Source organism: Coregonus lavaretus (genome assembly GCF_964263955.1).
Source record: "Coregonus lavaretus genome assembly, chromosome: 10".
Taxonomy (NCBI): Eukaryota; Metazoa; Chordata; class Actinopteri; order Salmoniformes; family Salmonidae; genus Coregonus; species Coregonus lavaretus.
The window spans coordinates 51,601,002-51,627,341 of NC_139997.1; the positions used below are offsets into that span (position 1 = coordinate 51,601,002).

The following is a 26,340-nucleotide window of genomic DNA, read 5'->3' on the forward strand; positions in this document are numbered from 1 at the left end:
AAGATCTTGAAATGTTCCGTATTGACTGACCTTCATGTCTTAAATTAATGATGGACTGTCTTTTCTCTTTGCTTATTTGAGCTGTTCTTGCCATAATATGGACACCCCCCCCCCCCCCCCCCGTAACTTGTCGCAACACAACTGATCGGCTCAAACGCATTAAGGAAAGAAATTCCACAAATTACCTTTTAAGAAGGCACACCTGTTAATTGAAATGCATTCCAGGTGACTACCTCATGAAGCTGGTTGAGAGAATGCCAAGTGTGCAAAGCTGTCATCAAGGCAAAGGGTGGCTATTTGAATCTATGTGTTCTTTCATAGTTTTGATGTCTTCACTATTATTCTACAATGTAAAAAATAGTAAAAAAAAACAAAAACCATTGAATGAGTAGGTGTGTCCAAACGTTTGACTGGTAGTGTACTTTATATCTAGTTTTAGTCGTTTAAGTTAACACTGAAAGTGTTATCCATCAAATTTTTAGGTGACCTGAAAAAACGCTTAGGTGGCCCGCCCAATGATTTCAATGGCAGAAAAATCCAAGGCAAGAAAGTAATAAATGGAGAGAAGATATGCGTTTTAACAGAGGATAAGGAGGCAACATAAAATAGCATATGGGAGGTACAGTAGAAGAAAAGAGTTGGACAAAAACAGACAAAGAGTGAGTGAAAAGTGAGTGAGCTGTGGTCTGATCAGCTGTGTTACTGATAAGAATGTAGCACCTCAAACGTTTATTGGTCACATACATGTGTTTAGCAGATGTTATTGCGTGTGTAGCGAAATGCTTGTGTTTCTAGCTCCGACACTGTAGTAATATCTAACAAGTAATATCTAACAATTTCACAACATATACCCAATACACACAAATCTAAGTAAAGCAATGGAATTAAGAATATATAAATAAATATATAGACGAGCAAAGTCAGAGCGGCATAGACTAAGATACAGTAGAATAGTATAGAATACAGTATATACATATGAGATGAGTAATGCAAGATATGTAAACATTATTAAAGTGGCTAGTGTTCCATTTATTAAAGTGGCCAGTGATTTCTAATCTATGTATATAGGCAGCAGCCTCTAATGTGCTAGTGAAGGCTATTTAACAGTCTCTCGGGCCCAGCTTAGATGCACCTGTATTGACCTCGCCTGCTGGATGATAGCGGGGTGGACATGCAGTGGCTCGGGTGGTGGTTGTCCTTGATGATCTTTTTGTCCTTCCTGTGACATCAGGTGCTGTAGGTGTCTTGGAGGGCAGGTAGTTTGCCCCCGGTGATGCGTTGGGCAGACCACACCACCCTCTGGAGAGCCCTGCGGTTGCTGGCGGTGCAGTTGCCGTACCAGGCAGTGATACAGCCCGACAGGATGCTCTCTCTGTAAAGTTTGTGAGGGATTTATGTGCCAAGCCACATCCTGAGGTTGAAGAGGCGCTGTTGCTGTCTGTGTGAGTGGACCATTTCAGTTTGTCAGTGTACGCCGAGGAACTTGAAGCTTTCCACCTTCTCCACTGCGGTCCCGTCGACGTGGATAGGGGGGTGTTCCCTCTGCTGTTTCCTGAAGTCCACAATCATCTCCTTTGTTTTGTTGACGTTGAGTGAGAGGTTATTTTCCTGTCACGACACTCCCAGAGCCCTCACCTCCTCCCTGTAGGCTGTCTCGTCATTGTTGGTAATCAAGCCTACTACTGTTGTGTCATCTGCAAACTTGATGATTGAGTTGGAGGCATGCTTGGCCACGCAGTTGTGGATGAACATGGAGTACAGGAGGGGGATGAGCACGCACCCTTGTGGGGCCCCAGTGTTGAGGATCAGCGAATTGGAGGTGTTTTTCCTACCTTCACCACCTGGGGGCGGCCTGTCAGGAAGTCCAGGACCCAGTTGCACAGGGCGGGGTTCAGACCCAGGGTCTCAAGCTTAATGATGAGCTTGGAGGGTACTATGGTGTTGAATGCTGAGCTATAGTCAATGAACAGCATTCTTACATAGGTATTCCTCTTGTCCAGATGGGATAGGGCAGTGTGCATTTTGATGGCGATTGCATCATCTGTGGATCTATTGAGGCGGTAAGCAAATTGAAGTGGGTCTAGGGTGGCAGGTAAGGTAGAGGTGATGTGATCCTTGACTAGTCTCTCAAAGCCCTTCATGATGACAGAAGTGAGTGCTACGCGGTGATAGTCATTTAGTTCAGTTACCTTTGCTTTCTTGGGTAGAGGGACAAGGAAGCATGTAGGGCAGTGTGCAGTGTAATGGCGATTTCATCATCTGTGGATCTATTGAGCATGTGGGGACAGCAGACTGGGATAGGAAGAGATTGAATATGTCCGTAAACACACCAGCCAGCTGGTCTGCGCATGCTCTGAAGACGCAGCTAGGGATGCCGTCTGGGCCGGCAGCCTTGCGAGGGTTAACACGCTTAAATGTCTTACTCACGTCGGCCAAGGAGAAGGAGAGCCCACAGTCCTTGACAGCGGGCCGCATCAGTGGCACTGTATTATCCTTAAAGTGGGTGAAGAAGGTGTTTAGCTTGTCCGGAAGCAAGGGTTGTGTCCTATTCTCTCACTCTGACTGAGGAGGCATTACGTCCTGTTCCCATGCAGCCTCTAGTCTCTAGTTACACCGCTCCAGTGCCCTAGAACAGGGTGACCTGACTCCAGCCTGCAGTAGAGCAGCCACACCAGCCTCACTCTCTGTAAAAGGCCCCCCCTCCCCATTTCCTCATATCTCAGTGGGTCTGCAGGTCCGCAACTGTGGGTCTGCAGGTCCGCAACTGTGGGTCTGCGGTGCCTACTGCCTAACAAGCCAACAGCAAAGGAGACTTTCAACCCATGCATCCAACAGCCCCCAGGCAGGCCTCTCTCTGGGTCCTCTGATGTGTGGGCATGCAGCTTCCCCCTCCCTCAGGACTGCACTAATAATGAGGTGGCCCGGCTGATTGCCCGCGCAAAAATAAAACGTGAATTAAACAGGGAAGGCCCTTAGTATTTATAGAAACAGAGGGAGGGGGTGTGGGAGTGTGTGTGAGAGAGAGAAAGTGTGAGAGAGAGAGAGAGAGACAGACTGAGTAAAGGGGGTATTCAGGGGAGAATGTTGTGTGCAGCTCACCGATGTCATCATCGTTGCGGTCCACGGGGTCCTTCTCCAGACACTCCCTGACAAGGTCTCTACCCAACAGGGTGTCTGACGTCCTCTCCAGGTCTTCATCCTCCTCCTCCTCTTCTTCAGAGTCCACCGCCGCCTCCGGGAGCCCCGACAGGTCCACGTCACCCATCTCGCTCTCCGTGGCCTGCAGAGATGACAGACATAACCGTGGTTATTGTTTCAACTAATACAAAAAAACACACATAACGCCAGAACAGACACCCTGTGCAAAAACAAGAGATAGCCAAACACTTCACTAAGCATTATGCATACGCTAATTATTCATATTGCCCATTTTCTCCATGCTGTTTGGCCAGATGGTTGGGAGGGTTGAAATGAGCTGGTGCTGAGGGCTATGGAAGTTTCAGATCGCCTGGGATTTGAACCCGCAACCCGAGGTTAGGAGACCAGCTCTCCAGTCACTGTAGCAATATTGCATGCCATCTGTCTGCCCCTCTAGGACACAGTAACAGAGACGACACCTGCCTGCTCTGCTCTGTTCAAATCAACAGGAATGTTCCCTTAACACTAGAACTGCTAAAGCAGTCATTTTACTCTGCCATTTTTAAAATCATGCCCCTCTCCATCCTTGACTTTTTCCAAATAAGTCTATATAACACACTGTCGTTGTTAGAATTGTAATATCACAAACAGATCTGGAGTTATAACCCGTTTTAGAAGGGCATTGCATTTTTTGACTAGTTTTCCCCCGTTGCCCCTCCTTCTCCCGACAGCAGGGTCTGCTCTGCTCCTTCTCCCGACAGTGCCCAGTTGATAATCACCCCGATATTTGCCTTCGAAACTGAACCTAAACGGACACTAATTTCATGCATATAACAACAGATGAAATAAATGAAGTAAAGCACGATGGGGGAGAATGGGTGAGTTGATGAGCGAGGGGAAGCGGACAATGCATCATTATGTAATCACCAATTGTGAATGAAGAACAGGGCGGGCCATTCTATCGTATTGGTATCTTCTCATTCTAATCTCAAAATGGTATGTACCCTGTATCAGTCCACTGAATCAAAGCAGTCTCATCAGTCTACTTTGGCCTACTTGGAGTACACAGTGACAACGTGCATCGTTTACAATGGCAAGAAGAACACGCCGAATGGATGCACATGCTGCGTTAGCGCTGCTACAAGATCTGATGAAAGCGACTCAGATGGTGAGGAAGAAATGGACAACTTCTCCACTTCACTGTCATTGGCGAACAAGTTGCTTGCAAATAAAACAAGCCTGGTCGGCACCATCAACAAAGCGAGACGGGGGCTCCCTCTCTCAGCGCAAAATAAGGCACCTGCACAGCCGTTGTACTCCACAGCGGTGCTGAAGAATGACAAGACAACATTCACACTATACCAATGCAAGGCTAGAAAGAATGTTTCTGTCACCATGCATCCGACAGTTGCCATCGAATGGGACACAATCAAGAGAAAAACTGATATTTTACGCACTACAACCAAACAAAGGTATGTCTATATTACTGTACATAATACGCATTGCCATATCTATATATATATATACAGTTGAAGTCGGAAGTTTACATACACTTAGGTTGCAGTCATTAAAACTCGTTTTTCAACCACTCCACAAATTTCTTGTTAACAAAGTATAGTTTTGGCAAGTCGGTTAGGACATCTACTTTGTGCATGACACAAGTAATTTATCCAACAATTGTTTACAGACAGATAATTTCACTTATAATTCACTGTATCACAATTCCAGTGGGTCAGAAGTTTACATACACTAAGTTGACTGTGCCTTTAAACAGCTTGGAAAATTCCAGAAAATGATGTCATGGCTTTAGAAGCTTCTGATATGCTAATTGACATCATTTGAGTCAATTGGGGGTGTACCTGTGGATGTATTTCAAGGCCTACCTTCAAACTCAGTGCCTCTGCTTGACATCATGGGAAAATCAAAAGAAATCAGCCAAGAAAATTGTAGACCTCCACAAATCTGGTTCATCCTTGGGAGCATTTTCCAAACGCCTAAAGGTACCACGTTCATCTGTACAAACAATAGTACGCAAGTATAAACACCATGGGACAACGCAGCCGTCATACCGCTCAGGAAGGAGACGCGTTCTGTCTCCTAGAGATGAACGTACTTTGGTGCAAAAAGTGTAAATCAATCCCAGAACAGCAGCAAAGGACCTTGTGAAGATGCTGGAGGAAACAGGTACAAAAGTATCTATATCCACAGTAAAACGAGTCCTATAGCGACATAACCTAAAAGGCCGCTTAGCAAGGAAGAAGACACTGCTCCAAAACCACCATAAAAAAGCCAGACTACGGTTTGCAACTGCGCATGGGGACAAAGATCGTACTTTTTGGAGTAATGTCCTCTGGTCTGATGAAACAAAAATAGAACTGTTTGGCCATAATGACCATCGTTATGTTTGGAGGAAAAAGGGGAAGGCTTGCAAGCCGAAGAACACCATCCCAACCGTGGGTGGCAGCATCATGCTGTGGGGGTGCTTTGCTGCAGGAGGGACTGGTGCACTTCACAAAATAGATGGCATCATGAGGAAGGAAAATTATGTGGATATATTGAAGCAACATCTCAAGACATCAGTCAGGAAGTTAAAGCTTGGTCGCAAATGGGTCTTCCAAATGGACAATGACCCCAAACATACTTCCAAAGTTGTGGCAAAATGGCTTAAGGACTACAAAGTCAAGGTATTGGAGTGGCAATCACAAAGCCCTGACCTCAATCCTATAGAAAATGTGTGGGCAGAACTGAAAAAGCGTGTGCGAGCAAGGAGGCCTACAAACCTGACTCAGTTACACCAGCTCTGTTAGGAGGAATGGGCCAAAATTCACCCAACTTATTGTTGGAAGCTTGTGGAAGGCTAACCAAAACGTTTGACCCAAGTTAAACAATTTTAAGGCAATGTTACCAAATACTAATTGCGTGTATGTAAACTTCTGACCCACTGGGAATGTGATGAAATAAATAAAATATGAAATAAATAATTCTCTCTACTATTATTCTGTCATTTCACATTCTTAAAATAAAGTGGTGATCCTAACTGACCTAAGACAGGGAATTTTTACTAGGATTAAATGTCAGGAATTGTGAAAAACTGAGTTTAAATGTATTTGGCTAAGGTGTATGTAAACTTCCGACTTCAACTGTATATATATATAGTACCAGTCAAAGGTTTGGACACACCTACTCATTCAAAAGTTATTCTTTATTTTTACTATTTTCTACATTGTAGAGGAATAGTGAAGTCATCAAATTTATGAAATAACACATATGAAATCATGTAGTAACCAAAAAAGTGTTAAACAAATCAAAATATATTTGAGATTTGAGATTCTTCAAAGTAGCCACCCTTTTCCTTGATGACAGCTTTGCACACTCTTGGCATTCTCACAACCAGCTTCATGAGATAGTCACCTGGAATGCATTTCAATTAACAGGTGTGCCTTGTTAAAAGTTAATTTGTGGAATTTATTTCCTTCTTAATGCATTTTAGCCAATCAGTTGTGTTGTGACAAGGTAGGGGTGGTATACAGAAGATAGCCCTATTTGGTAAAAGACCAAGTCCATATTATGGCAAGAACAGCTCAAATAAGCAAAGAAACGACAGTCCATCATTAATTTAAGACATGAAGGTCCGTCAATTCGGAAAATGTCAAGAACTTTGAACGTTTCTTCAAGTGCAGTCGCAAAAACAATCAAACGCTATGATGAAACTGGCTCTCATGAGGACCGCCACAGGAAAGGAAGACCCAGAGTTACCTCTGCTACAGAGGTTAAGTTCATTAGAGTTAACTGCACCTCAGATTGCAGCCCAAATAAATGCTTCAGAGTTCAAGTAACAGACACACATCAACTGTTCAGAGAAGACTGCGTGAATCAGGCCTTAATGGTTGAATTGCTGCAAACCACTATTAAAGGACACCAATAAGAAGAAGAGACTTACTTGGGCCAAGAAACACGAGCAATGGACATTAGACCGGTGTAAATCTGTCCTTTGGTCTGATGAGTCCAAATTTGAGATTTTTGGTTCCAACCGCCGTGTCTTTGTGAGATGCGGAGTAGGTGAACGGATGATCACTGCATGTGTGGTTCCCACCGTGAAGCACGGAGGAGGTGGTGTGATGGTATGGGGGTGCTTTGCTGGTGACACCGTTTGTGATTTATTTAGAATTCAAGGCACACTTAACCAGCATGGCTACCGCAGCATTCTGCAGCGATACGCCATTACATTTACATTTACATTTTAGTCATTTAGCTGACGCTCTTATCCAGAGCGACTTACATAATTTTTTTAATTTTTCATACCCCGTGGGAATCGAACCCACAACCCTGGCGTTGCAAACGCCATGCTCTAACAACTGAGCTACATCCCTGCCGGCCATTTCCTCCCCTACCCTAGACGACGCTGGGCCAATTGTGCGCCGCCCCATTGTTCTCCCGGTCACGGCCGGCTACGACAGAGCCTGGATACGAACCAGGATCTCTAGTGGCACAGCTAGCACTGCGATGCAGTGCCTTAGACCACTGCGTCACTCGGGAGACGCCATCCCATCTGGTTTGGGCTTAGTGGGACTATCATTTGTTTTTCAACAGGGCAATGACCCAAAACACACCTCCAGGCTGTGTAAGGGCTATTTGACCAAGGAGAGTGATGGATGCTGCATCAGATGACCTGGCCTCCAAAATTCACCCGACCTCAACCAAATTGAGATGGTTTGGAATGAGTTGAACCACAGAGTGAAGGAAAAGCAGCCAACAAGTGCTCAGCATATGTGGGAACTCCTTCAAGACTGTGGAAAATAATTCCTTATGAAGCTGGTTGAGAGAATGCCAAGTGTGTGCAAAGCTGTCATCAAGGCAAAGGGTAGCTATTTGAAGAATCTCAAATATAAAATATATTTTGATTTGTTCAACAATTTTTTGGTTACTACATGATTACATATGTGTTATTTCATCGTTTTGATGTCTTCACTATTATTCTAAAATGTAGAAAATAGTAAAAAATAAAGAAAAACCCTTGAATGAGTAGGTGTGTCCAAACTTTTGACTGGTACTGTATATACAGTGGGGAGAACAAGTATTTGATACACTGCCGATTTTCCTACTTACAAAGCATGTAGAAGTCTGTAATTTTTATCATAGGTACACTTCAACTGTGAGAGACGGAATCTAAAACAAAAATCCAGAAAATCACATTGTATGATTTTTAAGTAATTAATTTGCATTTTATTGCATGACTTAAGTATTTGATACATCAGAAAAGCAGAACTTAATATTTGGTACAGAAACCTTTGTTTGCAATTACAGAGATCATACGTTTCCTGTAGGTCTTGACCAGGTTTGCACACACTGCAGCAGGGATTTTGGCCCACTCCTCCATACAGACCTTCTCCAGATCCTTCAGGTTTCGGGGCTGTCGCTGGGCAATATGGACTTTCAGCTCCCTCCAAAGATTTTCTATTGGGTTCAGGTCTGGAGACTGGCTAGGCCACTACAGGACCTTGAGATGCTTCTTACGGAGCCACTCCTTAGTTACCCTGGCTGTGTGTTTCGGGTCGTTGTCATGCTGGAAGACCCAGCCACGACCCATCTTCAATGCTCTTACTGAGGGAAGGAGGTTGTTGGCCAAGATCTCGCGATACATGGCCCCATCCATCCTCCCCTCAATACGGTGCAGTCGTCCTGTCCCCTTTACAGAAAAGCATCCCCATGCTTCACGGTTGGGATGGTGTTCTTGGGGTTGTACTCATCCTTCTTCTTCCTCCAAACACGGCGAGTGGAGTTTACACCAAAAATATCTATTTTTGTCTCATCAGACCACATGACCTTCTCCCATTCCTCCTCTGGATCATCCAGATGGTCATTGGCAAACTTCAAACGGGCCTGGACATGCGCTGGCTTGAGCAGGGGGACCTTGCGTGCGCTGCAGGATTTTAATCCATGATGGCGTAGTGTGTTACTAATGGTTTTCTTTGAGACTGTGGTCCCAGCTCTCTTCAGGTCATTGACCAGGTCCTGCTGTGTAGTTCTGGGCTGATCCCTCACCTTCCTCATGATCATTGATGCCCCACGAGGTGAGATCTTGCATGGAGCCCCAGACCGGGGGTGATTGACCCTCATCTTGAACTTCTTCCATTTTCTAATAATTGCGCCAACAGTTGTTGCCTTCTCACCAAGCTGCTTGCCTATTGTCCTGTAGCCCATCCCAGCCTTGTGCAGGTCTACAATTGTATTCCTGATGTCCTTACACAGCTCTCTGGTCAGCTCTCTGGTCTTGGCCATTGTGGAGAGGTTGGAGTCTGTTTGATTGAGTGTGTGGACAGGTGTCTTTTATACAGGTAACGAGTTCAAACAGGTGCAGTTAATACAGGTAATGAGTGGAGAACAGGAGGGCTTCTTAAAGAAAAACGAACAGGTCTGTGAGAGCCGGAATTCTTACTGGTTGGTAGGTGATCAAATACTTATGTCATGCAATAAAATGCAATTTAATTATTAAAAAATCATACAATGTGATTTTCTGGATTTTTGTTTTAGATTCCGTCTCTCACAGTTGAAGTGTACCTATGATAAAAATTACAGACCTCTACATGCTTTGTAAGTAGGAAAACCTGCAAAATCGGCAGTGTATCAAATACTTGTTCTCCCCACTGTGTGTGTGTGTATATATATATATATATATATATATATATATATATATATATATATATATATATATATATATATATATATATATATATATATATATATATATAATAATAAATTTATGCAATGCATTATGCTCTTCTGTATAACAAGTGTTGTTTTTCTCATGGGAAAATAAACCTCCTGTTTTCTACCCTATTCTGTTCCATAGGTTGGTGTGGATGTTTAAGATAATAATAATAATAATAATAATAAGCCATTTAGCAGACGCTTTTATCCAAAGCGAGTTACAGTCATGTGTGGATACATTTTTACGTATGGGTGGTCCCAGGGATCGAACCACCTACCCTGGCGTTACAAGCGCCATGCTCTACCAATTGAGCTACAGAGGACCACGGCTGTACTCTGTAAAAGGAGGCACCCGCCCGCCACTGGCCTGTTGCTGTCTTCTACAACATGCTTGACTTGGCTGTTATCAACCCACACATGTTGTTCAAGCAGTGCATGAACAACACCATGCCCAAGAGAGACTTCATCATGAGTCTGGCACACGGGCATATGAGGTACATATGAGGGCCAAGGCAGCAGCAAAGATTCCACGTGAGCCGTTGCACACAGCTCCCGGTGAGGAGACAGGTGGCCAGATGCACTAAAAACCCAAGACACTTGTGTCACCTGCAAGCGACGTGTTTGTGGGAAGTGTGTCAAGCAATTGAAAGTGGCAAACATTTGTGTCGACTGTTAGGACAAGGCATAACTGCTAAATGTAAATGCCATTGCGTGAAAATGCACACCATGGTAGCACGAGCTGACAATAATTGACTATTTTGGACTGCTGTCATATCGACACTTATATTCATTATAATGCCATTATTGCGTTTGTTCTGACTTTCACAATTTATCAAGCACACTTGGCGCTTATAATGATGTTTAGGCTATTGATGTTTTCATTTTTGTGTTTTTTCATATAGCCTACAGTAACATAAACTAATGAAAATGCATTTAAACATGTATTCTAATGTTACCTAAGACCTTCATAAACACAACCAAATGATTATTTTAGCAATAGCATATATGGAATATATGAATTACATCGTTGACTGAATGACTGCTCATTAGCTTGAAGGGGTGTGCACGACTCAAGCCTTTATCTGGGTCAAGCCCTCCTATGACCTACTAACAACCAAAGTAGCCCTATTAAAAACTATTCATATATCCCCAGTTTGACTGAAGATAGACAGTGCTTCTTGAGAAGTACAATAACGTTAGCACACAGTTTTTGAGATCTTACAACTGCCTTACAAGAGTTTACAATGGCCAAGTAGAGGCAGACAAGAACTAGGCTAAAGAAAGACTGTCTGAGAGGATCAGTGTCTTCGTCTCCCTCCTCATCTCTGATCCCTTGTGCTTTTGTCTGGGTGTCAGACTGAGAGCAGCTTGGTTCTTTCAGCATGTGGAGGAGGAGGGAGAGAGCGAGCGAGCGAGAGGGAGGGAGAGAGAGCAAGAGAGAGAAAAAGACAGAAACAGAAAGAGAGAAACAGAGAGCGAGAGAGACAGAGACACAGAGAGAAAGCGAGAGGGAGGGAGGGTTTGGGCCCATGCAGGTCTCAGAACAGTTACCGGGGCAGCTCTAAACTGACAGGGACATCAGTTCCTGCTTGCTGCACAGGGGTGCAGGAGACTGCGCCAGAGCCATCACATCACCCAGAGAGAGAGGAGAGATAGGAGAGGAGAGAGAGGAGAAAGAGGAGAGAGGAGAGGTGGGGTAAAGGTGCGGCTGGGTTAAAGGTATATGTAATGTTGAGGGTGAACTGGAGTTAAAAGGGTAAGGGTGGGTGGGGCTAGAGATGATGATGCGTTAGGGGTGGGGCTAGAGATGATGATGCGGTAGGTGTGGGGCTAGAGATGATGATGCGGTAGGTGTGGGGCTAGAGATGATGAGGCAGTAGGTGTGGGGCTAGAGATGATGATGCAGTAGGTGTGGGGCTAGAGATGATGATGCAGTAGGTGTGGGGCTAGAGATGATGATGCAGTAGGTGTGGGGCTAGAGATGATGATGCAGTAGGTGTGGGGCTAGAGATGATGATGCAGTAGGTGTGGGGCTAGAGATGATGATGCAGTAGGTGTGGGGCTAGAGATGATGAGGCAGTAGGTGTGGGGCTAGAGATGATGATGCAGTAGGTGTGGGGCTAGAGATGATGATGCAGTAGGTGTGGGGCTAGAGATGATGATGCAGTAGGTGTGGGGCTAGAGATGATGATGCAGTAGGTGTGGGGCTAGAGATGATGAGGCAGTAGGTGTGGGGCTAGAGATGATGAGGCAGTAGGTGTGGGGCTAGAGATGATGATGCAGTAGTTGTGGGGCTAGAGATGATGATGCAGTAGGTGTGGGGCTAGAGATGATGATGCAGTAGGTGTGGGGCTAGAGATGATGAGGCAGTAGGTGTGGGGCTAGAGATGATGAGGCAGTAGGTGTGGGGCTAGAGATGATGAGGCAGTAGGTGTGGGGCTAGAGATGATGATGCAGTAGGTGTGGGGCTAGAGATGATGATGCAGTAGGTGTGGGGCTAGAGATGATGAGGCAGTAGGTGTGGGGCTAGAGATGATGAGGCAGTAGGTGTGGGGCTAGAGATGATGATGCAGTAGGTGTGGGGCTAGAGATGATGAGGCAGTAGGTGTGGGGCTAGAGATGATGATGCAGTAGGTGTGGGGCTAGAGATGATGATGCAGTAGGTGTGGGGCTAGAGATGATGAGGCAGTAGGTGTGGGGCTGGGGTCCTGTGTGCCCTGCCCTTTAGCACACAGCGCTGCAGGAGGGAGAGAGGGACCCTCAGAACCACAGGAAGCCCAGCCAACACACACTATAATTAACAAACCTGGGCGGAAGGGATGGGAGGAGAGGTCGTGTTCTTTCCACCATCGCTGCCATTGAGCTGGAGAGGCAGGGGGCAGCAGGGGAAGGGTGGGGAGAGGGATGAGGAGTGGCAACAAGAGGGCTAGGGAGAGAGCTTGGGGAGAGCTGGGTTAGTCAAGCTGGGGAAGCCTCTGAGATGGCAAAGTCAACACCTTTTTTTCCCTTTCTGCTTTACACGCAGATCCAGTACATTCACCAAGAAAGCATTGACTGACTTCAACAGTATTAAGGCTAGGGGCATTACTTAAAAATAATGGAACTTCAAAGCTTTTGAAATGTGATGTTTTAGGCCTACAACCACGTTGGGAAATTTTCTTTTTGTTCCACCAGCCAATTTTTCTCTCTCCATAATTACAAAAAATAACAGTGAGCATGCTTTCTAATGTTTCAAAAACAAGAAATGTATTACTAGTAAGAAGTAATGGGGTATATTGCTTCATTTCACTTCATTTTTGTGACCAATGTATGTTAAAATAAATAATGAAGATCCAATAATTAAAACAGATAAACAGTTCTACAACTGAACATCGAGAGTGAACAAAGTGCCTGCCCTGCCACAAGGAGTACATGATGTGCTCCTAAGTAGAAATGTAGAAGCACATAATTAAATCTCGGAGAACAACGACTAAAATGTAGTGAATAAACATTTTGGGGAGTGATCCATGCTCAATCAAGCACAATCATTAGGCAAGACAAAGAAAGTAAACTGTCCCTTTAAGTGATGGGCCATGACATTTACATTACATTTTAGTCATTTAGCAGATGCTCCTATCCAGAGCGACTTACAGTTAGTGAGTGCATACATTTTCATAATGGCCCCCCGTGGGAATCGAACCCACAACCCTGGCGTTGCAAACGCCATGCTCTACCAACTGAGCTACAGTTTACCGTGGTAACTTGGGCACTAGCTTGTGATGAAAAAAATCTCAGACTGCAATGTCTTCCTAGCAGCTGAAAGTTGCAGGAAACTCAAACTAACATTGTAGTGCTGAGCGATTAGTGCTTTTTGAGGTCGGTTCGTTTTCGGTTCGATTATACTTTTTAAAAATTATTATTATATAAAACGTAATTTTTTTAAACATTAAATTCACCATGCATTATGTCGGTTGAATGCTGTAACACAGAATAAAACAATTAATAAAAGTCCCATGGTGGTAGTGACTGCCCATTACTGCTTATCACTTATTCACCATCATTTATTCACATTACTTTACTTTAATAAAATATTTCAGTTGTTGTGTATATTTGTTTTATTTGATGACTTTATTATTCCATTCCAAGTCATCATCTCATCTGTATAGAGCTGCTGCCTATGCTGTCTGACAAAATCACTATTTTAGTAGTTCTTCAAAGTAAATAAGGCATACTTTTATGACTACTGAATACCAATCCCTTGAAGCTACTGCTCCGTATGTATCCCCTCTTGATTGCGCATTCTTCTGTCTCTTACGTAGCAGGCATAAAAGAAACACAGACCGGACAAGTGGGACGCAATGGATTATGGTCATTGTAGTTAATTATTGTGTTTTGAGTGCTAAACTATGTAGAACATTGGCCTGTTGGAAACTACAACTCCCCCACAGTTTCGGCATGATCTCATTTATCTCTAGAGAAACTGCAGCGCATTGAGCTCACAGAAAAAAAACTAACGAAATGGAATTCTAATAATTGAACTGATGTCAGTCAATTTGTTATTTAAAAACCGAAAAACAACCTAGCATGTGAACAAAACGATGCAACTGGCCAAGAAACACGAAGACAAAGTCACACTTCAGTAGCCTTTCTTGTCAATTCGACCAACTTCTACAGTTCCCAATATGCATTCTTACCCACCAATGACAAAATCTACCCGCATTTGGCGGGTGTTAATTTTGAACCCTGCCTACAATGTCAGCTCAGTTTGTGAATGGTGAAATACATAAGTGTGTATAGACCTGGTAGATGTCTGATAAGCTACTGCTCCCCGAATCACTGGCAATGCTGCATCCTGATTGGCTGGGCGGCACTTGCATCCCCTGGCTGTGGGGGTGGTCTGTAAGGTGCATCTTGTTGAGGTCTCCAGGAAGCTGCTCAGACACACAGACAGGAAGAGAGGACAGCTGTTAATACCACAGGACACACACAGATGAACAAGCGCACACAAACACACACACGCACACACACGCACACACACACACACACACACACACACACACGGTACACAAAACTTGAGAGGATTATAAATAATGGGGAGTGTGGTACTGCCCCTCTGTGAAAGGTCATATTTCTTCATGGTTTGAAGAAAAGGATGTTTTATGGTTGTCGGGTGACCTTTGGGAGACTGAGACAGACGGAGTTGTGACAGTAATTGTGTCTCAAATGGCATCCTATTCCCTATATAGTGCACTACCAGGGCCCTGGTCAAAGGTCGTGCATTATATAGGAAATAGGATGCTCTGGTCAAATGTAGTGCACTAAATAGGGAGCCATTTGGCATGTACACACTGCCTGGCCTCCCAGACTCCTCTTTCTTACATTACCTACCCAGGCCCACTGTCTGTCTTTCACACTGTCGGTCATACCGTCTGTCATAGCTCAACAGGCACTGATCAGCCGCTATGATACAGCCCTATCAATATGACAGGCAGCAGCTCACTGAATGACTTAGTGCCTGAATGCTTTTTCTCACCAACAAACGCACACACAGCGGTAACAAACACTCAGAGACACTAAGCGGTTTGATCTCGTTCAAACTTGGCGACTTTGCTTAGAAGCTAAACGTAAGAACGTTCTTAATTTAAAAAACAGAGCAGAAATCAATTTGTCATCAAAACAGTTAGTCGGTTATTCCTTTCATAACAAAGATAGTGAACCAATTTGTCCCCTGGCGAAATGAGAAGAGGATCAATAAAGATGATAAGCTGTAATTGAAAGAAAAATGTATCACTTTTGTGATTTGTTCTCCAAGATGTTACAAAAATAAACAATCATCAAAGCCATAAAGCTACTACACAACACATCAATACTGATCACCTCACAAAGACTGGAACACAGACTAAACTGCCAGTCAACCTGAATAATGCCACAACAGCCCAGTGTTTCATCAATCAACCAAGCAAACAATCCCATCTATGAGACTCAAGAAACACACTAGTCCACAAAGGCCAACCAATCCAAAACAGACAAAGAGCAGCCACCAATGCCAACTAACAACCAAACCACACACAGCCAATGTGACCAGTTCAGCTTCTATATCCCATTGATCAGGTATTCTACCAATTCCAGTCCAGCGTGCCCAGGTCTTACCAGTCTGCAGCGGGTGAGGGAGCTGTTCCGGTTGCGTCGACAGCGGGTGAACCTGCAGCACAAATCCTCCATGACCTCTGCAAGCTTGGCGGTGCCGTCCAGTCAACAAGCCACTCACCCAACGCTGGCGCTGGAGCCATCACCGTGCCACCATGCAATATTAAACAAGTTAAGTCTACGGCATGTACGGGTGGGGGCTGGGCTACCACACTACCCCTACAACCCATCCCCCCACAGAGCTGAGGAGTGGGGCAGTGACGATTACTGAATTTTGGGTAAAGATGAATTGTCATGGAAATGGCCGCGATTACTGTCATCTTTATCAAAAAGAAAACAATTTGAGCGTAATGCATATTTGAACATTCGCTGCGGTATACCTAATGAATACAACACAGCTTTGGTGACACCCCTGTCTCATAAACTAATGGTTTTGACCACTTGGAACATTTGGAAAATAAGCTTCTCCTCCAATCCATGCCGTTCTGCTCTTAAAATGATTACCAACTTTTCCCTATTCATGTAAAAATGAAAAACAGATATTGGGTAAAGTATATCTACTTAAATATAAAGCTAAATCTCCCCTTCACCTAAAATGAATGTATTTAGACAGTTATGCTGCAAAACATTTTTTGTTAACTGTTATTGTCCATAATTGTCAGTTATATGATAATTGTAGTAGCCCTGCTGGGGAGAGCCCATCCTCCAACTCTGAACCAGCAAACCTCTCCAACACACACTTGAGAAAAAAACATAGCGTGTAGCAGGAGAGAGGAGAGACCGTTGCAATCATGAGAATGACTCTCTACTCAATAACACCTAGTTGGAGCTGCAGAAATCATCCACTGCCCATAAGGCTAGACAAATGGCTATTGACCAGACAGACTCAGACGACAAATACGTCTGTCTCCTGGATGGGCTGGGCTCTCCCAGTCCTATGTAGAGAGACAGGCTAGTGGGGTGAAGGGGTGAAGATGGGGCTGTCAGAGCAGCCTACTATGAAAAGTGTTGCAAGCCAAACGGGGGCCGGTTAGAACGGACTCTTTCTCAGTGTTTCTATCAGCGCTAGAAGGGGCGGTCCATTCTGTTTATTCCACAGCCAGGTGGGTCAATATTGATTCCTTTATGATGGGGTCAGGTTTCAGACAATGACGAATCTCCGCCCTGCATCCATTTAACAAATCTATCCGATTCCCAGAGGGCAAAACTAATGTATGTATCCATCCTCCATGGCCTCCAACCCATGAAAGTACATATGGAACATATAGGATCTCTATGCTCCAACCACTCAGGTTAAAACTCACACCATCAAACCACGACAATAGCAATTAGTGCAATTATCTACAATCAGAAACATTAGTAGTGACACCAGAGCGGGTGTTGACGACACAGGGCATGGCAGTCAGAGTCTTCTATCCTGTGGATGTAGTCTGATGACATATGAGAGGCAGTGGGAGGACGGGATTGGCTAATGAGGGTGCCAGGGGGACAAACGGGCCAATGAATGTGAAGACCTCGCTAATTGCTGCAGTCTCGTGGAGCTAATTTACATTTCACACCAACAGCAACTTAATCGCTCTCCAATCCCCTCCCACATACCGCCCGCTGGGGAGGGGGGTCTCTTCCCATTCTGCTCATGAATTAATGATGACAGTGTGGGGTGATTAAAAATGAATGTATGCTTCCTTCTGCTGTATGAATTCATCACATCAACAAAGGGATGCGAGTCGAGCAAGGACTGATCCTTTAACGCTCATCTCTAAACATCCAAACATAGTCTGAAGAGTCACAACAGAGAATTTGTAATTTATTCACACTTTTCTTGAAAATATGACTATTTTACTAAACTCATTTAATCTCTGTAGACTGGCTACAGTAATTAACTGTAGCGGGATTGAACCTGCAGTCGCCTTGTTCCTGTGAGACCTGGCCTGCATCCCAAATGGCACCATAGTCCCTTTATAGTGCACTACTTTTTGACCAGGTCCTTATTAGGCACTATAAAGGGAATAGGGTGCTATTTGGGACGCATCTATGGTATAAAACGGTGAGAAGCCATTTGGGTGTGATGCTAGTAATGACCCTGGTTCACACAGACAGGCTAATGGTCCAGAATAGGCCGTTCCATCAGAGGGAGTACCGTTAAGGCACCGCTACAGGATCCCAGCAGGGGCTCCATCATTAAAACATAGTGGAGCTTCCCAACTATGAGCCAACTGCCTCATTGCTCAGCTCACCACAGCAAGGGAGGGCTAGCGTTAACCTATTTATAGAGACTGGGTGTATTGCATATTCAACATGCATAGATCCAAGCCATTTCTTTCCCAGCTTTCATTCGGGGCAAAACATAATATCCTGTATGATAGGAGGGGGAAAATCCTCCCATCCCAAAATGAAAGACATAGCTGAGAGAGATAAGCCAAAGGGAGAGGATGTCTTCCTTTTATCACAGAGCAAAGCAGTCCACTGAGAGAGACACGTTGGCCTGGAGGTTAGAGGTGGGCTGTGCTCGGGGTTAAGAAGGTAGGACTTCTGATGATGATAACACTCCAGAGGACTTTAGTCACCGGAGCCATCATCATCTGTCTAAATTATTCACTCCGGCCCCCTCCCCCCCAGCATCAATTACACTCCCAGACAAAAATGTGTCACCCAGAGGATTGGACTGTCCCTCCTCCCACATGATGGCAGGGCGGGCACGTTAACCCTGGGCTGACTTTGAGCTGCCGCGGGGGGGATGCCCTTGATCAGTTGAACAGGAGAGATGAGATGGATTAATTTTAGATGTAAAGTCTCAGAACAGTTCCAAATGCACTCTGGTTACAACTGATCTGATCTCCATTTCCATTTTCTATGTATCAAGACAAGAGGTAACCAGTGTTTACCCTGTATTCATTTCGCAGCGGCGCACTAAAAAAAGTGTACACTTACATGACTAAACCAGAGAGAAAGTTTGTAGAAAAGATAATTGACCTATATTTAAATAATATAATCTTTGAAAATCACCAAAATAAAAGTTAAAACGATGAAACCAATCAAATAAAACAATGAATTTAGGAGTACTTTTGGAATGGCTGGATTAGCGACCGGGAACACATGGCACATGCCCAGGGGCCACCATTGAATTTGTTATAATGTTTAAGCATAAGATCGCAGAATGCCCAGTGACATCCCCCACCCTCCTTCCAAGACCTTTGCCACCCCTGCTAAAATAATCTAGGGGAAACACTAAAGTATGGGTTTGGGATACCAACAAACTGTCCCAAAGGCACTTCGTCTCAGCCATAGCTATCATTCAGTTGTGCCTGTTTAGCTTAAATCCCCCAACTCAAATCAGGTGGGTTAGATTAGAGTGAATGTCTAGCTGTGGATCTCTAGAGGTGTTCTGCTAGTCAGTGAGGAGAGAGCAGCCGTCGGACAGACACACACAGGATGAGTGTTGTTGTAGATAACAGGCTTGCCAGTTTTATGGCCAGGCAGCAGGGTGGAGCGGTGCAGGGCAGGCAGAAGCACTCAGAGAGAAAGAGCAGGTTATTGATATACAGTCGATTACTCCACTAGCCTGTCAGCTTTCCATCCCTTCCCTTCCTGAGACCCAAACAGCCAAAGCAATTATGTTAACAGAAATAAAATGAGCGTTACTCCTGGCTGCCACCTCCCCATTAGGCCCAGGCTAACTTTGGTATCTGGTATTGATTAGGATCCCCATTAGCTGTTGCAAAAGCAGCAGCTACTCTTCCTGGGGTCCACACAAAACATGAAACATGACATAATACAGAACAATAATAGACAACAGCTCAAGGACAGAACTACATACATTTTTTTTAAAGGCACAAATAGCCTACATATCAATACATACACACAAACTATCTAGGTCAAATAGGGGAGAGGCGTTGTTCCGTGAGGTGTTGCTTTATCTGTTTTTTGAAACCAGGTTTGCTGTTTATTTGAGCAATATGAGATGGAAAGGAGTTCCATGCAATAATGGCTCTATATAATACTGTATGCTTTCTTGAATTTGTTCTGGATTTGGGGACTGTGAAAAGACCCCTGGTGGCATGTCTGGTGGGGTAAGTGTGTGTGTCAGAGCTGTGTGTAAATTGACTATGCAAACAATTTGGGATTTAACTTTAAATGGCACAATAGACAGATGCACTGGAGGTAGAGTTGCAATACAGCAGAGGACGGGAGGTGGAGACTAAACGCTGAGCTGAATCTCAAACACTGGGCCCTGTAACACAAGAGTCATTATGCATTCTATTTGGGTGGCGGAGGTGTCATTTAGCTAAATCTTGATGATGCTAATTAGCAGCTTATTATGGACCAATAACTACTGAGTTATACTGAATGACAGAAATAAGTACACACTAAAACAAAGAGATGGTTGTAGAAATGGATGGCCAGAGGAGACATTTAAATAAATAGCCTATATAAGTTGTCATTCTCTCTGAATTAGAACATCTAAACAGTTTGTCTGAGTAATAATGCCATCATAACGTTAGAAAGGGACATGACTTGAACTTCAATGGCATGGCAGTACTCATGAACCCAAAAACCGGAGTACAGCATGTGCCAACCACTTGGCAAACAATGTCATTGTTAATGCAATTAGTTACATTTTACATTTTAGTCATTTAGCAGACGGTCTTATCCAGAGCGACTTACAGTTAGTGAGTGCATACATTTTCATACTGGCCCCCCGTGGGAAACGAACCCACAACCCTGGCGTTGCAAGCGCCATGCTCTACCAACTGAGCTACAGGGGCCTAGTTCATGTCATAATCTCAATTCCAAACCACACAAACATACTGAGAAAGAGAACAATCTTCAGTATTTCAACATGTTACACAACTGTTATAAAGCCAACATAAGTTGAGAAAACAGAGTACAATGCACACGGTGTAGTTCTCCTTTGATGTCAGGCAATTCATTCCATCTTTATTTAGAGACTGGCCTCTTCCACTCACGGCATCACAGCGAAATGGAGCAAAAAGCTAAATAAGTGGTCACAATCCAGATGTGAGCAGTGCCTAGCACACACACTCCGAGAAACGCGCGCACACACACAGTCTGAAATTAGCCCTGCGGCTGCAGACAGCTTTGGTCAATGGAGGTCACCTCCAGGGGTTGGCTTAATGGTGTTAGAGAGGTACAGTGAAAATGCGTGCGCACACACACACACACACTCCGAGAAACTCACACACACTCCGAGAAACACACCCACACACATGTCTCACACGTTAAACTTTCTGTGAACCAGCTTGCCCTGAGAACATCCCGACCTCTGCTCCCTAACACACTCTCTGACCTCTTCCCTCGCTCCCAAAACACCTGCTGCACTCTAACGCAAGCTGTAGTGTGAACTGAAGTCTAGATTAAGATACAGTAGAGAGAGTAAGAGAGAGGGAGGGCGAGAGAGGGAGGGAGAAGGGGGTAGTGTTCTCTTTTAAGAACCCCTTTCCTCCTCCCCCCTCCGTCTGAAGTGAACACACAGGGATTTGGCAGAGAAGAGATTGCGGGTGAGAGAGAGGTATAATGAATTGAACTTGGAATTGGAGGTGACAAGTGCGAAGACAGGCGAGGCGGGCAGGGCTGGGTGAGGGAGAGGAATAGGTAGTGAGAGAAATGGAGCGAGAGAGAGAGCAGGGGCTGTGCCACACAGGGAGAAGAGAGGAGAGTTGGAAAGGCTGTCAGGAGAAGACCCTCACATCTCTCATTCATCTCTCTCCCTCACCCCCTACATAATGATGACTGAATCAAAGGGGTGGGTAGTTACTCTCTGTGCCCCTTTGCTTTTACGCCAATGCACAAATCAGAGCCAGCAGCTTAAGCATGACAATCAAAGTAGTGTCACATTTCATATCACATCCTGGTCATCATAATATCACATTGAACTCTCATCTCTAGAGGCTGCTCCTTGCTTGGGCAGCGTCTAGCCTAGCACGTGTGTCACACATCGGACAGTCAATCTGGCCCCAAAAAAGGAAATAGTAACACTAAAATATTCCTGGTCCTAAAGAGATTCCAGGGAGCTAAATCCCCCCCGTCCTGTGTTGTAACAGAACAGAGTCATAGGAGGAATGCTTGGCATCACTCTGGAGCGGGCACTGGCAGTATTGTGAGAGCCAAAATGTTGAGTGGCAGCCTGGTGCTGATTCTGGCCCCGCCAGCTAAGTGCTTTGACTTTTGCCCAAGGTAGAGCCTGGAGTCAGTCAGGTGGCAGCCAGGACTGACTAACAGACAGACACGGCGACAGTCTACGGGTAACGCTGTCTCTGTCCAAGGTGTGACAACAGTGACTAATAGTGTAAGGACCATCCATGTTTAATCATCCAGCCATGGACCTTCTAAACCACCCAGCTGGAATTACTCTACACTGGGAACACAATGGATTACCAGGTTGTGTGTGTGTCTGTGTGTGTGTGTGTGTGTGTCTGTGTACAGGTTTAAAGGCATTGCATAATCACTCATTTCATTTACCCTCATCTGCTAGTCAGAGTGAGAAAATTACAAGAGGTCAAAACTGTAAAGCAAAGTGTTCATGTATCATCCCTCTTCAGGAATGGTTACATATGAAACTCTCCTGGTTAATTCATCAGTGTGGGGGTGAGGGTGTGCTCCGTCTCAGAGAGATGGGCCCAGTTCCCTGCCAGGGAGGTTTGATGTGTCTGTCTCTAACATGAATATTCATGATGTGGCGTGGCAGAGACCTATCGCAAACCTCCTCCCTCCTGGCGTGTGTCCCATACTCAAACAGCACTGGAAGGGGGAGAGAGAGAGAGAGAGAGAGAGAGAGAGAGAGAGAGAGAGAGAGAGAGAGAGAGAGAGAGAGAGAGGATGGGAAGGAGAGAGAGAGAGAGAGAGAGAGAGAGAGAGAGAGGATGGGAGAGAGAGAGAGAGAGAGAGAGAGAGAGAGAGAGAGGATGGGAGGGAGGGAGAGAGAGAGAGAGAGAGAGAGAGAGAGAGAGAGAGAGAGAGAGAGAGAGAGAGAGAGAGGATGGGAGGGAGGGAGAAAGAGAGAGAGAGGATGGGAGAGAGAGAGAGAAGAGAGAGAGAGAGAGAGAGAGAGAGAGAGAGAGAGAGAGAGAGAGAGAGAGAGAGAGAGAGAGAGAGAGAGAGAGAGAGAGAGAGATAAAGAGAGAGAGAGAGGGAGAGGATGGGAGGGAGAGGATGAGAGACAGCAGCAAGATGTGTGACCTGTTGCCACAAGAAAAGGGCAACCCGTGAAGAACAAACACCATTGTAAATACAACCCATATTTATGTTTATGTATTTTCCCTTTTGTACTTTAACTATTTGCACATCGTTACAACGCTGTATATAGCCATAATATGACATTTGAAATGTCTCTATTCCTTTGGAACTTTTGTGAGTGTTATGTTTACTGTTCACTTTTGTCTATTATCTATTTCACTTGCTTTGGCAATGTAAACGTGTGTTTCCCATGCCAATGAAGCCCATTGAATTGAATTGAGAGGATGACACAGACAATATTTGGAACCAAGGACTGATCACCCCAATCCACAAAAGTGGAGACAAATTTCACCCCAATAACTTCCGTGGGATATGCGTCAATAGCAACCTTGGGAAAATCCTGCATTATCATTAACAGCAGACTAGTTCATTTCCTCAGTGAAAACAATGTACTGAGCAAATGTCAAATTGGCTTTTTACCAAATTACAGACCACGTATTCACCATGCACACCCTAATTAACAAACAAACAAACCAAAACAGATGCAAAGTCTTCTCATGCTTTGTTGGTTTCAAAAAAGCTTTAGACTCAATTTGGCACGAGGGTCAGCTATACAAATTGATGGAAAGTGGGGTTGGGGGAAAAACACACGACATTATAAAATCCATGTACAAGTGTGCGGTTAAAATTGGCAAAAAACACACATTTCTTTCCACAGGGCCGTGGGGTGAGACAATGATGCAGTTTAAGCCCCACCCTCTTCAACATACATATATATATATATATAAACGAATTGGCAAGGGCACTAACGGTCTGCAGCCCCCGGTCTCACCCTACTAGAATCTAAAGTCAAATGTCTACTGTTTGCTGATGATCTTGTGCTTCTGTCACCAACCAAGGAGGGCCTACAGCAGCACCTAGATCTTCTGCACAGATTCTGTCAGACCTGGGCCCTGACAGTACATCTCAGTAAGACAAAAATAATGGTGTTCCAAAAAAGGTTCAGTTGCCAGGACCACAAATACAAATTCCATCTAGACACCGTTGCCCTAGAGCACACAAAAAACAATACATACCTCGGCCTAAACCTAAACGCCACAGGTAACTACCACAAAGCTGTGAACGATCTGAGAGACAAGGCAAGAAGGGCCTTCTATGCCATCAAAAGGAACATAAAATTCAACATACCAATTAGGATCTGGCTAAAAATATTTCAATCAGTTATAGAACCCATTGCCCTTTATGGTTGTCTGGTCTGGGGTCCGCTCACCAAACAAAAATTCACGAAATGGGACAAACACCAAATTGAGACTGCATGCAGAATTCTGAGAAAATATCCTCTGTGTACAACGAAAAACACCAAATAATGCATGCAGAGCAGAATTAGGCCGATAAACGCTAATTATCAAAATCCAGAAAAGAGCCGTTAAATTCTATAACCACTTAAAAGGAAGCGATTCCCAAACCTTCAATAACAAAGCCATCACCTACAGAGAGATGAACTTGGAGAAGAGTCCCTTAAGCAAGCTGGTTCTCTAACACAAACAGACCCCATAGAGCCCCAGGACAACAACACAATTAGACCCAAACAAATCAAGAGAAAACAAAAATATAATTACTCCAGACACTGGAAAGAATTAACAAAAAAACTGCGCAAACTAGAATGATATTTGGCCCTAAACAGAGAGTACACAGTGGCAGAATACCTGACCACTGTGACTGACCCAAACCTATGCAAAGCTTTGACTATGTACAGACTCAGTGAGCATAGCCTTGCTATTGAGAAAGGCTGCCGTAGGCAGACCTGGCTCTCAAGAGAAGACAGGCTATGTGCACACTGCCCACAAAATGTATTTTCTCATTTGTACTTTAACTATTTGCACATTGTTACAACACTGTATATATACAGTTGAAGTCGGAAGTTTAGATACACCTTAGCCAAATACATTTATACTCCGTTTTTCACAATTCCTGACATTTAATCCTAGTAAAAAATTCCCTGGTTTAGGTCAGTTAGGATCACCACTTTATTTTAAGAATGTGAAATGTCAGAATAATAGTAGAGAGAATTATTTATTTCAGCTTTTAATTATTTCATCAAATTCCCAGTGGGTCAGAAGTTTACATGCACTCAATTAGTATTTGGTAGCATTGCCTTTAAATTGTTTAACTTGGGTCAAACGTTTCGGGTAGCCTTCCACAAGCTTCCCACAATAAGTTGGGTGAATTTTGGCCCATTCCTCCTGACAGAGCTGGTGTAACTAAGTCAGGTTTGTAGGCCTCCTTGCTCGCACACGCTTTTTCAGTTCTGCCCACAAATGTTTTATAGGATTGAGGTCAGGGCTTTGTGATTGCCACACCAATACCTTGACTTTGTTGTCCTTAAGCCATTTTGCCACAACTTTGGAAGTATGCTTGGGGTCATTGTCCATTTGGAAGACCCATTTGCGACCAAGCTTTAACTTCCCGACTGATGTCTTGAGATGTTGCTTCAATATATCCACATAATTTTCCTTCCTCATGATGTCATCTATTTTGTGAAGTGCACCATTTCCTCCTGCAGCAAAGCACCGCCACAGTATGATGCTGCCACCCCCGTGCTTCACGGTTGGGATGGTGTTCTTGGGATTGCAAGCGACCCCCTTTTTCCACCAAACATAACGATGGTCATTATGGCCAAACAGTTCTATTTTTGTTTCATCAGACCAGAGGACATTTCTCCAACAAGTACGATCTTTGTCCCCATGCGCAGTTGCAAACCATAGTCTGGCTTTTCTATGGAAGTTTTGGAGCAGTGGCTTCTTCCTTGCTGAGCGGCCTTTCAGGTTATGTCAATATAGGACTTGTTTTACTGTGGATATAGATACTTTTGTACCTGTTTCCTCCAGCATCTTCACAAGGTCCTTTGCTGTTGTTCTGGGATTGGTTTGCACTTTTCGCACCAAAGTACGTTCATCTCTAGGAGACAGAACGCGTCTCCTTCCTGAGCGGTATGATGGCTGCGTGGTCCCGTGGTGTTTATACTTGCATACTATTGTTTGTACAGATGAACGTGGTACCTTCAGGCGTTTGGAAATTGCGCCCAAGGATGAAAGAGGCACTGAGTTTGAAGGTAGGCCTTGAAATACATCCAAAAGGTACACCTCCAATTGACTCAAATTATGTCAATTAGCC

At 44.4% G+C, this 26,340-nt stretch overlaps 1 protein-coding gene across 1 annotated transcript in view; it reads right to left on the reverse strand.

The window, feature by feature from the left end:
- Window positions 1-26,340, reverse strand: part of LOC311136483 (rap guanine nucleotide exchange factor 6-like) — a 158,932-nt gene that overhangs the window by 44,013 nt on the left and 88,579 nt on the right. The window contains 2 exon segments of the mRNA XM_084170624.1: window positions 3,100-3,280; window positions 14,625-14,756. Coding sequence (XP_084026750.1) covers window positions 3,100-3,280; window positions 14,625-14,756 — 313 coding nt within the window.